The following is a 15,944-nucleotide window of genomic DNA, read 5'->3' as shown; positions in this document are numbered from 1 at the left end:
CTTTGGCTGAATCCAAACTTCACAGAATAAATTCTCTTAATAAAAGGATTTGTTCTGTAAAACTTGAACTCAGTCAAAAAGCTGCACCCAAGGACCTAGAAGGTCACACATGACCTTGAGGCCACAGGTTCCCCACCCTTGCCTTAAAGAAAGAAAAAAGGAAACAAGTATTCATTAAACATCTACTATGAGTCAGGTAATCTGCTAAGTGTTTTGCATTTGATACTCACCACAAACCTGGGAGATAGGCATTATTAAAGAAAGTACAGTAGACAGAGATTAGGTGATTTGCTCAGGATCACATAGCTAGTAATTGTTGGAGGCTGAATTTGAACTCAGATCTCCCTGACTCTAGATCTAGCACTTTATTCACTATGCTAACTCACTGTATGTGATGATATATTGGGCAGGGGGGATTTTTTTTTTTTTTTGGAGAATTGGTCAGAGTAATTTATCAAAAGACAAAAATGAATGATTACATTAAAATACCTCATAATAGTCTGACCCATAATTCATGTTCTTTATGGAAGGGTAAATAAAATATATGAATTTTCTGATGTTTTTTGAAAGACTAAAGAATATAAAATGAAAATGCTATATTATAACCCGTACCAGAGATTAACTTTTTTTTAATGTTTAAACTTAAATTAAGCCTTAAGGATTATAAAACCTCTATAAGAATTAAAAGCCCATCAGTATGTAACTTCCATTAAAGATAAGAGGGTTGAGGGGAGCAGAGAAACAGCACTGAAAATAAGTATGTGGTGCTCCTTTTCTTTTCTGTATTTGTCTTTCAAAACTTTAGTTTTCCTATCTCTAAGAAGAAATATTGTTTCAGTCATCTACTAGTTGTGTTACCTTGGGCAAGTCACTTACCTTTTGCCTCAATATCCTCAAGCTGTAAAATGGGAATAATAATAGCACCTCACAGGGATGCTATGAAGATCAAATGAGATAATACTGGTCAAGCACTTAGCACAACATCTGGCACACAGTAGGCACTAAATAAACTCATCTCCTCCTCTCTCCACCATCGTAACAAGCCCTATTCATTAATTACACTAACTGTTAGCTCCTTAAGAATAGGGACTATTTTTTGCCTTTCTTTGAATCCCCAACACTTAGCACAGTGACTGGCTCATAATAGACTTAAAACAACTATGCACTTCTATTTTGTTTTCAGTTCCAAATTCCCTCCCTCCCCATTGATGGACACAGAGTACAGACAAGCTTTTTTTTCTTTTCATTTTTTTGGGAGAAGGATCATGATAGACTTTTAATAAATGCTTGTTAATAATTCTTCAGAAACTTTCTGTTTGTGTGACCCCTGGCAAGTCACTTAAATTCACTGAGCTTCAGTTTCCTCATCTGTAAAATGAGTATAATAATAATACCTATGTCACAGCGTTGTGAGGATCAAATGAGATAACATACTCTGCAAACTTTAAAGCATTATATAAATATTACTTATTATTATTATTTAGAGGACTTAAAAAAACTTGTTAATATCATTTCACTATAAACTTTTCATCACAGGAAGCCAAGTGATAGAGTTGTAACAGAAAAATTTAAAGTGATGTGTTGTAGCACTAGAAAAATGAATTATTTGGTAAAAACAGTGCAAAATTGATGGGAAAGATTAAGAAAGTAGGAGCAGAGGTCATCAACATGCCTCAAGATAAGCCTCTCAATTGCCTGACTTATGCAAAGAAGACTTGCACTTTGCCATTCAGCTAGCTTCTCAGAAGGAGGAAGGGATAGGCTAGAGAGGAGAGAGGGTCCCCAAAGGGGGAAGGCGGATGACACGAAGCATCAACATGAAAATGGCTACATTTTAGAGTGTACTTGCAGTGTTAGCACTCTGCTTCTTAATTGCAATATCTAATATACTCTTTGCTTTGCTTGACTTTTTTCTTGCAGATGAGGATTCAGGCGAACATCAATGTTACTGTAAGTATTTCATTTCTTTTTTAATTAACTGAAAGGGAAGTTGGAAGATAGTTTCTTAGCAATAAATAAAAGCACACAAAGTGACCTACAAATACAAAAGCCTTTCTATTTTGCTGTTTTATCTGGGGAGTGTCAGAGTTCAGGTTCAAAGTAAGGTCTCCTTGACTACTCCTTGTGCATTTCTACTGGAGTATGAAATGAGGTGACCAGAATATGTAAAGAGTCCTTAAATCTTGAGCATTTGCCCAAAGAGCCAAGCCTACATCTTTTTTTTTTGGGGGGGGGGGGGGCGGGGAGGGAGGTAAATACAGAGTAAATCTAAGTAAATCAAGGTCCACTGAGAAAGGATGCCAACCACTTAATTAAATACATCTACCATTATTTGTAGTAAGCCAGTCATCACAGAAGGTCATAACTGGGGAAAACCCTAACTTACTCAATACTTAATTATCCAAAAAAAAAATACATAGGACATACTCTGTAATATATATATGGTATCTCTGTTTATAATTGGGGTCAGCGGGGGAAGAACTATTTTACATAAGTTGAAAAACTATTTGAAAGTCTCTTGAATTTTAAACTTGAAAACAAAGATTGCTGGCCTGATTCTCCCCCTCAGTAGTGAGGTAGACAGTGGATGCTGTTAAAAAACCATAGATACATGTTTGCTATTAGAATTCTTCCATAGTGGGGCGGCCAGGTAGCACAGCGAGTAAGAGCACGGGCTCCAGTGTTGAGGAGATCGAATCCCAGGCTCAGACACTTAGCACCCACCCAGAAACACCTGGCCTGTAACCTTGAGCAAGTTACTTAACCCCAATTGCCTAGGGGTGGCCAGGTGGCTCAGCGAGTAAGAGCACCAGCTCCAGTGTCGGGATGACCTGGATCAAATCCGGGCTCAGATACTCAGCACCACACCCAGAAATAATAACTGGCCGTGTAACCTTGAGCAAGTTACTTAACCCCGATTGCTTTAAATAAAAAAAAAAAAAAAGAATTATTCCATAGCTCCACATAGGGCACAAAAGGAGAAATTACTTCCTTCCATACCCTGCTATAAGGTGTGGGAAAAACAGTAATGCAAGAAGGTACAAGAGGTGAGAAAAGATAGTGGAGCCAATATTGGACTTAGCTTCAGGAAGTTTAGATTTTTGGTTTATCAGAAACAGTGTTGGGCTAGGAGTCAGGAATTCTGAGTTTGAATGTGGCATCTTATTTGATCACTAGCAATGTGACCAACTTTTCTGAACCTTATTTCCCTAACTTTAAAACAGAGATTGTAATTCTGGAAATAATTACTTCAAATGGTTGCTCTGAACAAAAGTACTTTGTAAATCAGAAAATGCTATATGCACATATGTTGTTATTTTACTCCTGACTCTGCCACTAAATAGTTCTATGACATAGAATAAACCAGTCAATCAACTAACCTTTTTTTTTTTAAGCAATTGGGGTTAAGTAACTTGCTCAGGGTTACACAGCCAGTTATTTCTGGGTGTGGTGCTAAGTATCTGCGCCTGGATTTGATCCCCAGGTCATCGACACTGGAGCCAGTGCTCTTACTCACTGAGCCACCTGGCCGCCCCTTCAACTAACCTTTTTAAGCATCTATTATGACCCTAATATATACCAGGCTCTCTGCTAAGTCATCTAAACTCTCTGAGCCTCAGTTTCCTCATCCAAAAATGACTTGTTTTTTTCTTTCATTTCTAAAATGAGTTTTGATGAAGTGAGGAATTACTTTGATGTTAATATACATTTTTTTAAAAGGACAATTAGCAAGGTCAGTTTAATTCACACTGGTTGAGTACGTGCTATGTACAAGGGGCTGAGCATATAAAGATTGAAATGAAACAGTCCCTGAAAGGAACTTACATTTGACTAAGGGAAAATAACATGCATATCAGTAAGCATATGCAAAAGATATGTAGAGAAAATACAAAGTGATTTTGAGGTTATTGGGAGGTAATAGGGAGTGTCACTGAGGAGACCAGGAAATGTCTCCTGTACTCTTGAGATGACACTTGAGAATGTGAGGTGATGAAGGGGAATATTCTAAGGAGAGAGGAGTAGCCTGCATAAAGGCAGGGGATGGGCAATGAAATGTTTTGGAAAATAAACAAGAGACCAGAATGTAGAGTGCTTAAATGAAAGTAAGATGAGATTAGCTTGAAAAGATAGGTTAGAGTAGGGGTGGGAAACCTGCAGCCTCAAGGCCACAAGTGATCCTCTAGGTCCTCAGGTGTGGCCTTTTGACTGAGTCCAAGTTTTACGGAACAAATCCTTTTATTAAGGGGATTTGTTCCATGAAGTTTGGAGTCAGTCAAAAGGCCACACCTGAGGACCTAGAGGATCACGTGTGGCCTTGAGGCTGCAGGTTCTCCATCTCTTGGTTAGAGCCAAATTGTGAATGGCTTTAAATAACAATAACTTAGCAGTCAGATAGTACTTTTAAGGTTTGCAAAGTGCTTTTATATATATTAACTCATTTTATCCTCACAATAACACTTCAAGGTAGGTGATATTACAGATTTTATAGATGAGGAAACTGAGGCATGGAGAGGTTAAAATGGCTTACCCAAGGTCACACAGCTACTAAGTGTCTGAAACAAAAAAACCTTGAGATATTCTTCATTCTAAGTCTTGTGCTCTATCCACTCTGAGGCTGAAAATAATGTGTTTTGTAGAGGCAGGCAATAGAAAGTCACTGAATCTTCTTGGGCAAAGGGATGACAGGAGTTCAGCTTACAGTAAAGAATATAATTTATAATTTATGTTGAGAGAATGTAGATGGATTTGGTCACCTCAGCATTATAGATTTTGCAGTTATATTATGTCCAGATGTAGAATCAAGTTATTGTTCATCTGTAGTAACTGACAGAGTCTATGAAATAAACTTTCTGGGGTTTGTAATACTACATTGAATGTATCAAAAGAAGAGGAAGAGAAGAAAAAAGAGGAAGAAGAGGAGGAAGAGGCAGAAGCCCCAGCAGGAGAAGGAGGAGGAAGATTCAATCAATCAATTAATAAACATTTATTAAATGCCCACTATGTGCCAAGAATTGTGCTAAGTGCTGGGGACACAAAAAGAGACAAAAGCCAGTCCCTGCCCTCAAGGAGCTTTACAATCTAATAAGAAAGACAACATGCAAACAAATATATACAAAGCAAGTAATATACAGGATAAATAGAAATTACAGAACGAAGGCAATAGCATTAAGAAGGCTTGAAAAAGACTTCCTGTAAAAGTTGGGACTAAAGGGAGGTCAGTAGGTAAAGCTGAGAAGAGAGGACATTCCAGGCATGGGGGACACCCAGAGAAAATGGCCAGAGAGACAGAGTGTCTTGCTCATGAAACAGCCAGAAGGCCAATGACATTGGATCAAAGAGTAAATGTCAGGGAGGAAAGTGTAAGACTGGGAAGGTAGGAGGGAGTTAGATTATGAAGGCCTTTGAATGGCAAACAGCATTTTGTATTTGATCCTGGAAGTGATAGGGAGCTAATGGTGTTTATTGAGTAGGGGGTGAGGATAGGGGTGATGTAGTTAGTCTTTCACTCTAGGAAAATCACTGGTGGGTTGAATGGAGTATGGGTTGGAATGGAGAGAGAATTGACACAGTCAGACCCAGTAGAAGGCTATTGAAATAGCCAGGGAGAGATGTTGTAAAGGTGAAATCAACAGGCCTTGACAACAGATTGGATAAGGGTGGAGGGGGGGGTGGGGGTGTAAAAGATAGTGAAACCTGAGATCCTGGGAGGATGGTGGTGTTCTCTGTAGTAATAGGGAAGTTACAAGGGTTTAAGCGGAAAGATGATGACTTCTGGTTTGGACTTAATTTAAGATGTTTGCTGGACATCCAGTTTGAGATGTCTGAAAGGTAGTTGATGTGAGATTAGAAACCAGTAGAGAGTTTGGGGCAGGTTACAGAACAATGTGAAGTTTGGATTCAGTCAAAGGGCCTCACTTGAAAAAATAAAGTTCTATATGTGACTTTGAGGCTACAGGTTCCCCACCCCTGGTCTAGATCATGAGGTGATAGGGCTTGCACCAGGGTAACAGCAATGTGGATGGAGAGAAGAAGATATATGGGAGAGATGTTGTAATGGTAGAAACACCAACACTTAGCAACAAATTGGGTATGTAGGGTGAGTGAGGGAGTAGTCAAATATAACACTAAAGGTGAGAAGGTGGATCACTGGAAAGGATGGTAATGCCCTTAACAGTAACTGCTAAGTATGGAAAAAGGAAGGCTTTGGGGGGAAGATAATGAGTTCTGCTTTGGACATGATAAGTATGAAATTTCTAGAAGAACCCAAGGTCATATAGATCATCAACACGTTGGTCTTTCCATCGGACAATGCTGCTTTTCTTTAGGTTTCTATTTTTTACATCATATTCATTTTTACTAAGATGTCAGTGACCTTTTAGAACCTCATTCTTCCACAGAGAAAGGAGTGTGACATAAGAATGCTGGGTCGGGTGTTAAGTGAAGGGAAAGGATGGAGAAATGGGACATGAATGATAACTGAAGACAAATCCTGACACAATTGTTATCTGCTTTTGGAGCCTAGGTGATTTAGGAAGGGGAAGACCAGGGAATATTGGTTAGAGATCTAAAGGGGAAGAGGACAGAGAAAATTAAGATAAGGTACAACAAAGCAGTGGTTTCAGAGGTTGGTATCAATTCATTGAATAAGGAGAAAAAAAATGTGGTGTGGAACTAGACTTGGAATCCAGAGGGGCTGCCCCTTCCCTCCATATTCAAATGGTTTCAAAGTCTTGTTGATTTTATCTCCACCATAAATTCATGTATCCACCCCCTTTCCTCAACTCACATGGCCAACAGCCTCCTATAGGTTCTCATTGCTACTTACCTAGACTTTTGTAATTGCATCCTTTTTTATCTCCTTCCTTCTCTCTCTTTTCTTTGGTTCATCCTGCATATGGCTGCCAAACTTATCTTCCTAAGGCACAGACATAACCCTGTATCTACTCTCCTCAAAAGCCTTCAGTAGCTCTCTATTCCTTTATGATAAAATGTAAACTCTCTGACTGGTATTTAAGGCCTTAAATAATCTAATACTGCAGCTAGGTAGAGCACTGGGCCTAGAGTCAGGAAGATTTGAGTTCAAATTCAGCCTCAGACACTTACTAGATATGTGACCTTGAGCAAGTCACTTAACCCTGTTTGCCTCAGTTTCCTCATCTGTAAAATAAACTGGAGAAAGAAATGGCAAATCATCCCCAGTATCTTTGCCAAGAAAACTCCAAATGGGGTCACAAAGAGTCAGACACCATGGAAATGGCTAAACAACAACGAAATAATCTAATACTAACCTAATATTCCAGCCTTTTTTCACATTATACTCCTCTATACACTGTTAGCTCCAGCTAACCCAAGCTACTAGTTCTTCCCCAAACTTAACCTTCAATGTCCTACTTCTGTGGACCTGCAGGTGTGATCTCCAGTCCCTGGAATACCACCCCACCTCATCTCTACCTTTCAGAATCTTTATCTTCCTCCAATGCTGAACTCAGCTGCTCCACCTTTGTGAAATGTTCTCTGACTTCTCCACCCCTAGTACCCTTTCCTTTCTCAAATATTCATAAAACATCTGATTTAGTCAAGACAAGGCAGCTAGGTGGCACAGTGGATAGAGTGCTGGGCCTGGAGTCAGGAAGACCTGAGTTCAAATCCAGCCTTAGACACTTACTAGCTGTGTGACATCAAACAAGTCACTTAATCTCCATTTGCCTCAGTTTCCTAATATGTAAAATGAGAATAATAATAATAGCATCTATCTCCCAGAGTAGTTGTGAGGATAAGTAAGATAATTATAGTAAGTGCTATATGAATGTTGTTATTATTAAAACTATATAATTCACATAAACAAAAGCTCTTTGGGGTCTTTCACAATTTTTAAGGGTATCAAGGGGGTACTGAGTCCAAAGAGTTTGAGATGTGATATGTAAAATGAGGATGTTAAGTTAAAACACAAACCCTTGCTCCTCTACTAGGATACTTCTTGGATTACGGGATGTGATTACCTCCCTCAGCTAAAACGAATTGTTGCTGTCACAGAAAGAACCATCATCATCTGGGATTACAAAGCACAAGGGAATAGCCAGGTACTGTGCCAAGAAAGGTTCAGGGGCACAAGCCCATTTTGGTTAGTAATGTGCTATATTTAAGCCATTTTGGAAGAAGAGAGATAGAGACATCAATCTTTTCTGGCCCTTACTCTAGTATCTAAATGTTCTTTCTGACACTGTGTGTTTTTTACATTTTACTTTTAAAATTATTTTTAGGGGCAGGTAGGTGGCACAGTGAATAGAGCACTGGCCCTGGAGTCAGGAGGACCTGAGTTCAAATCTGGCCTCAGACAAGTAACACTTAGTAGCCATGTGACCTTGGGCAAGTCACTTAACCCTAATTGCCCTGTCTTCCCCCCTCAAAAAAATGCAAAAAAAAGGTATAAAATAATTTTTAAATCATACAGCATTTTCTTGAGTAAGAATATCATTAAAATCAGTTGCCTAATTTTGGTAGCAAATACAGTGGGTAGGGAAGAAATACTTCAACTCTTTCAAGCATTGTAGGGTCATTATTGCCCATCTACGATGTGCCTAGGAGGATGCTGACAGGTGCTGGAGGGGGTTCTGGATGAGCACAAGAAGCTGTCCTTTTCTTCAGAGAGCTGAGAGTTTATAATCTAAGTGTCCCTGTCAGAACTCAGTCTAAAGGAGAAACTAGTAAAGAAAGAACAAGGCAGTGAGGTAGTGCTGTATTAATTGCGTAGCATCGATTATCTTGGTAATTACAGCAGTGGGCTTGAGTCATGAAGGAAGGTTGTGGGAGAGGTAGGACTTGAGTTGATATTCTTGCAGGATGGATAGGATTCAGGTACTATTTAACTCTAACACTTATGACCTTATGACCTTGGGCAACTTCCCTTAATCTCTTTCATCTCAGTTTCTTACCTGTAAAATGAGTGGGTTGGAGTTGATGGCCCCTGAGATCTCTTCAAACTCTAGATTAAACTGTTGGTTAGCCTTCAAGTGGGCCTATCTTATGTGCAGGAAGAATGTGGAAAACTGCTTATTCTTTCTAGGTCAAGATTTCACAACATAACTGGGAACTAGTATTGACATTAACATTTTAAAGGGGAAAAAAAAACATTTTAAAGGATAAACTGACTTCTTCCTGAACATAGTGAACAGACATATCCTTGTGTCTGCCCAAATTATGGCCACCTAGCAAACCAGGTTTCCCTAGCTTTAATATAATGAATACTGTTCTTGTGAAATTAATTACACATGAACAAATCATTGATTTTTATTTTCTAGTTTACCCTCAGGCTGGTGTCAATGACAATAGTGATGCCTGTCTCCCTTTGACATTTCCCTTAGACATTCCCTTACCTAGTACAAGAGAACTCTGATCACAGCAATGTTTCAATATGCATAACAAGGGGTCCTAGCAGTATTCTTTGTGATTATAGAAAAAACTGGAACTCATAGAATGGAGAAGGGCTGAAAAAAATTACACTAATATCAATGTGATGGAAATTTGCTATAAGGAATGATCAATATGAAGAATTCAGAGAAACAATGGGACAATTTATATGAAATGATCCAGAGGGAAGTAACAATTACACATAATGACCACAAATATGCAAATAAAGCCAACAAAGAAAGGCAGCAAAATTCAGATGAAATACAATGAATTGATAGGCATTTATTGGTGACACAGTAGATGAGTCCAAATCTATCTCAGATATTTACTTGCTGTTTGACCCTAGACAAGTCACTTAGCCCTTCTTTGCCTCAGTATCCTCATCTGTAAAATGAGGATAATAACAGTACCTACTGACCAGGGTAGTTGTGAGTATCAAATGAGATCATAATTATAAAGTACAGTACAAGTGCTGTATAAATATTAGCTGTTGTTATTATCATTATATTATTTATGATATACCACTCATTGTACCAGGTGCTGGGGCTCCAAAGACAAAAATTTAAGTTATTGTCTGCATGGAGGTTACATTGTTAGTACTATACAGCTAAAGTTAGCACACACACACACACACACCCCTTTCTGTTTATAGTGAATAATATTCTCTCATTTCCCTCATCTATCTATCTACCTCTCAAAGGGAGCTGTTTAGGTGTACCTGTTTTTGTCAAATCAAAGTTCATCAATCATTTCTTTAAAGTAATGTTTGAGATAGGCTACTGAGTGAGCTTGAGACAGGAGTCTGAGTGATAGAATTTTAAAAGTATTCAGACACTAATGAAGAAAAATGAAGGACAGCACACAGAGCCTGCTAAGATCAAGCTCCTCACCTCCACGTGCTGTGTGCACTAACCTCACCGAATGCTATCTAAGCATGAGGTTGGAAAGTTGGAAGTTTGAGGGAAAGCAGAAAGGACAGTCATCATTTAGTATGAGAGAAGAATTCAATCTTCAAAATAATTAATTTGTTCGATGCACCAAGCAGCTGTAATTTCATCACTTTGGATACTACCTCTGCTGAGGAGTTTTGATGAAGTGAGAAATTACTTTGTTGTTAATATACATAATTTTTTTTTAAAGGGCAATTACCAACATCAGCTTAATAAACACTAGGACCCCATTTGGGGTCTTCTTGGCAAAGATACTACAGGGGTTTTCCATTTCTTTTTCTAGCTCATTTTTCAGATGAGGAAACTGAGGTACACAGGGTTAAGTGACTTGCCCAGGATCACACAGCTAGTAAGTATCTGGGGCTGGATTTAAACTCACTACAGTGAACTTTCCTGATTTCAGGCCCAGTGCTCTATCCACTGTGTCACCTAACTGTCCATAAATATAAATAGGTATAGCATAAATACAAATATAAAATGATGACTGTAAATACATACAAAAGTTGGGCCTGAATTGCATCTTAAAGGAAGGGATGAACTTGCTGAGGTGAAGGTAAGGAGGGAGTGTATTCTAGGCATATGGAACAACTGGTGCAAAGGCACATCCCATGGGAAGTGGGACGTCAAGTGTGGGCAACACTGAGCAGTCCAGTTTAGCTGCATCATTAGCATAGAGGGAATAATGTCCAGTGATACTGGAAAGACGGGTAGAGACCAGGTTGTGTTTGACTTTAAAAGATAAACAGAGAAATTTATATCTGATCCTACAGACTACAGAAAACCACTGGAGTTGGATGAGTAGAGGAGTCAAATGGTCAGATCTATGCTAATAAAAATGTCTCTGGCAGGACTGTGCAAAATAGATGAGAGTGGTGACAGATGATACTTGGAAACCAATTAGGAGCCTGTTGGAATAAGCTAGGTCAGGGCCTGAACTGGTAACTGTGTGAGTGAAGAGGAGAGATGTTGTAGGGCAGAAACAGTAAGACTCGACAACTGATTGTTTCAGAGTGAGGGACAGTGAGAAGCCTAGGGTAAATACTGAAATTATGAACCTAGGAGACAAGAAGGATGGTGGTGTCTTGGGTAGAAACAGGGAAGTTGGAAAGAAGAAAGGGTTTAGTGAGAAAAATAATCCCTCTGTGCCTTGTTTGCTGATAGTATTCTCAATAGCCACTGGTTTTGACCATTCCAATCATAGCTCCTCTCTGGGATCGGAGTCACCTCTTCCATAGTACACTCCTATTTTCTCCCTCTATAGGAAACACAGTTTCAGGAATGCACTGGTGTGATCTTAGCTCTTCCTACTCTGGTTGTAATCATTGTCAGATAAGGATATCAGACCACGACAGCTCATAGTTGTACCATTGCAATTCAAAACCAGACCTTAGTTTGACAAGGCCAAGGTCTCAGGGCAGCTAGGTGGCACAGTGAATAGAGCACCAGCCCTGGAGTCAGGAGGACCTGAGTTCAAATGTGGCCTCAGACACTTAACACAAAAACTAGCCATGTAACCTTGGGCAAGTCACTTAACCCCAATTGCCCTCCAAAAAAAAAAAAGAAAGAAAAAAAAAGAAAAGGCCAAGGTTTCCCACTGGATGCAATTGTAATTTTTTTTGAAAGTCGAGGATCATATCTCATATTTCCATATCTTTTATAGCACTTAATGGATATGTAATAAATATTGATTGATTGATGTGACTGATCCCTCAACATTCCTTTTGCCCTGTGAGTCTATTCATCAGAGTACTTTAGGAAGTTCAGCCTTTGGCTAATAATAGTTAAAATCTGAGGAGAAGGGAAACAACCATTCCATAAGAATGAAATCTCTTCTCTACCCTTTAGGATAACTGTTTTATCATAAAGCCAATGGATCACTGCCTTCTGTGTGTTTGTGTGGTGCCCATGACAGACCACCTGTGCAGAGATGACATCCTAATGGGAGATAACGGTGGTTTTGTGAACAGGTTCACTTTAAACAGTGATGATTTTGGACTCAAACAGTCAAAAAACAAAAAGAAAATGCAGTCCCAGATCTTGGACTCCAAGAACTTCAAGACGTAAGTAGCTGAATTAGGGGTTAATTATTTTAATAGCTGCCATCAACATACATATAATGACATAGGGTCTGAGTTCCTCAAAGTGATTTCCCAATGTGCTTTTGGCCAGCATTATTCTCACTCTTTGATTTGACTTGATTTTTTTTGTTAGCTTGCCACCAAGATTTGAGCAAGAAGCAAAATATGAGTAAGAAGCAAAAAATATCCTAGTTCTTGGTAAAAAAAAAAAAAAAGCCATCAAAAGTGGTTTGGATTAAATACTATGGTGGGAAAGACTTTTGTTCTAGCCAGGAATTGACTCATTGGGTTTGGATTTTTTCATCATTTCTGGTCCTAAAAGAATGTTTTCCTTTTATGGGAGGGATGCCCATAAGGGTATTTTTTATTGACTAAAATAGATTTTGTGTGATATATTCTCTAGCCTTCTTAGGCTTAAATGGGAATCTTTCCTCTACCTCTATGGGCAAGATATTGTTCTTTTTGTTTTATCATAAACATACAATTAGAGTACATAACACCCAAGACTTGACTGATTCTGCTAATTACTTGAAAATTGAGTGCAGGAGCCCTTCTTGCACACACACACACACACACACACACATTTTCTCTCTCTCTCTCTCTCTCTCTCTCTCTCTCTCTCTCTCTCTCTCTTTCACTCTCTCTCTCTCTCTTTTTTCCTCCTCAGAAAGCCACAGTGTGTATACAATGTAGAGAATCAATTATGAGCTAAGCGCTGAGAGAGGGCCCTGGACCTGTAATTTCATTAGTATAGAGAACTCCCAGATATGGGAACTCCTACCAATACACATCCTCATCTTCTCTGCAATTTAGGATCTAAGAGAGTTGTCTGGGGCATTGAGAGTTTAAGCATTTTGCCCTGGGGCACATAGTATGCGTCAGAGGCTAGATTTGAATTCTGCTATTCCCGGCTCCCAGGTCAGTTCTCTATCCAGTATGCCATGCTGTTTCAGGAAGGGTACTTGGATAAAATGCAATATAAATGACCATTACTGTTATATGTTATATCAGCCTAGTCCTACTGTTGAACTCTTAGGAGTGAAAATTCTCACAATATTTGGCTCCATTCCTCACCTACTATGTGAGATGACAGTCAAAACGGAACAATATTACTCATCTCACCAAGGTGTTCAGCAAGCTATATTGATGGGAAATCAACCCCTCCTCCCCCTCTCTCACCACTTTGTGGCCTATTGTTCTGTAAAATGTCAGGCACATCACAGTTCAACTTTCTAACTAGGGCTCAGACTATAGCAGAACCTCCTTCATCAAGACAGTGAAGTAAGGCATTTATCTTCCCTTCACTAAGATGTATTCCAACTGTCAGAAAAAGCCAGAGGCCCTTTTTCACATTCACATTTTTTGTTTCTACTTGATGGGTGTCTTAGAGAGACTTGAAGGATTGCCTGTGTGCCCATAAAATAGTAAGATGCTAATATACACTGACACTTGTTTGCTCATTCTTGTACATAGCCGTCATAAGCCTCTACATAAAGGAAATCAATAATAAACATGAACAATTTTGACGCCTCTGACTGAGGAAAGGTACCCCTTGTAGCAGCAAGCACCCCGGCGTCCTCAGGGTTTGCTGCTACCACAGGTTCTTGGATCTGCTTTGTTAAAGGAAAGCAACTCAAAATGGGTTAACAAGCTTACTTTAATCAGTCAGACATATATCGTTTACCTTGTTCAGGGGAAAAAGGTCAGCACCCCGAACTTCAAAGCATACAGGCAGAATTATCAAGACAGAAACAGATCAAGTAGACAGCTTTCCAAACTGTCCAGCCATTACATCCATACCCAGTCAACATCTGGGTTTCCACATCTGGGTTTTTTTTCAAAGGGGGGGGGTGGCCCTGGACAACGGCTTCCCAGAATACAGATCAAATCACAGAACACTTCTCAAAGTGAGCCCCAAAACAAAGCCTCACATCAGGGCTTATATAGCCTTCTCCTGGCTCAGAGAATGTAACAACCTTATTGACTCACTGGCCAATCAAGAAGTATCTACTGAAAAACAAGCCTCCCACCCCAGGCTTCAGGTGCACTTTAGCCTAGGGGCAGGGAAGATCTTCCAAATTTGCATTCCCATTACACCCCTATAGCTAGCAGATCCCCAAACTTGACAAGGTGGGGCCTAGGCAGGCTTGAGGGAAGGAAAGAATTCAGAAGTAAAGAGTGTAATCCTAGGAGCCATTGGAAAATTCTCTTACATGGCATTCTATTCAACAAATGTATCATTGTGGGCTTGCATGTTCAAGGTGTTAGATATACAATGATGAAATATTAAATATTAAATCCTAGTACCGTGCTTGAGCATTGTACTAAGGAAAGAGATAATCCAGGACCCAGAGTTACCAAAAAAAATGACAATCAAGATAGAAAATACCATCCATTAAGTTGTATGTAATATCAGCGATAACATTGTCTCATGATCTAAACAAAAGATTTTGAGACAATATCTGACTTCTATTCCTGAGATTTCTTGTCAATATTTATTTGTGACCTTCTTGACAATCTACTGAACCAAAAATATAGGACACATCATTTTTCCAGTTTTATTAGTGAATTTGCCCCATAGGATACTTTGATTTATAGTTTTCTTAGAGCTAGAAGGGACCTAAGAGGATATCATCTAATTTTACATATGGGATCTCATCCAGAGAGATACAGTAATTTTCCCATGATAATGCTGCAAATTATTATAAGTGACAGAGATTGGATATAAACCCAGGTATTCTGAATCTAAATATAACAAACTAAAGCAAGGTGATTGGCCTCAAGGCTGTATGTTCCCCACCCCTGACCTAGAACTTAACTTGACACATCAGAAAATTTGTAACTGAGAGAAGATTCGCATATTAGACTGGAGTTTATCTGATGCCTTCTCTTAGTTCTGATGCTGTAGTTGATGTTCTGATCTCAATCTCTTAGAGTTCTACCCCACCTTTTTCCCCCATCTCCATTGATATTTCAGACCATTTTTAACAAGAGATGTAGATGAACCCCAATTATCCAGCACTAGCAGTAAGGCCCAGATTTCTTTCCTCAGCCATCACCAAAAAAGGGTCAAGCACAGAATTCAGTAATTTTGCTTCCCAGCAGTCCTCCCTGCCCCTTCTTCCTTTAAATTCTTCTGGCACCCATCACCCCCATGGCCAAAAGATTGCTGTAGACAATCTGTCAGGCATTAACTCCCACTTCTCTATAGTGAGGCCCTAGGTAGAGGTTTTCCTTCTGCCTCACTGGAGGAACTCTTTTACATATGTTCATGACCTATTTACTTATTCTTAAATTCAAATCATGGATGAAGTAAGTTGCAACAGGAAAGCCAGTTTTAGGCAGTTTTTAAGCGACTGGTGCACAGTGGATAGAGTACTAGGCCTGGAGTAGTCAGGTCACCTAAATTCAAGTTTTGCCTCAGATATTTGCTAGCTGAGAGACCTTGGGTAAGTCATTTAACCTCTGTTTGCCTCAGTTTCCTCAACTGTAAAATGGTGATAATGGC

At 39.3% G+C, this 15,944-nt stretch overlaps 1 protein-coding gene across 1 annotated transcript in view; it reads left to right on the top strand.

The window, feature by feature from the left end:
- Window positions 1–15,944, top strand: part of WDR64 (WD repeat domain 64) — a 168,781-nt gene that overhangs the window by 35,094 nt on the left and 117,743 nt on the right. The window contains exons 5-7 of the mRNA XM_069064504.1: window positions 1,921–1,950; window positions 7,971–8,081; window positions 12,204–12,418. Of these exons, the coding sequence (XP_068920605.1) occupies window positions 1,921–1,950; window positions 7,971–8,081; window positions 12,204–12,418 (356 nt within the window). The remainder of the gene's footprint in view (window positions 1–1,920; window positions 1,951–7,970; window positions 8,082–12,203; window positions 12,419–15,944) is intronic.

Source organism: Petaurus breviceps, unplaced genomic scaffold (assembly GCF_028583685.1).
Source record: "Petaurus breviceps papuanus isolate PSGF00001 unplaced genomic scaffold, PetGlider_PUasm1.0 90633, whole genome shotgun sequence".
Taxonomy (NCBI): Eukaryota; Metazoa; Chordata; class Mammalia; order Diprotodontia; family Petauridae; genus Petaurus; species Petaurus breviceps.
The sequence above is the reverse complement of the archived record's forward strand: the minus strand, read 5'-3'. Positions and strand labels throughout refer to the sequence as shown.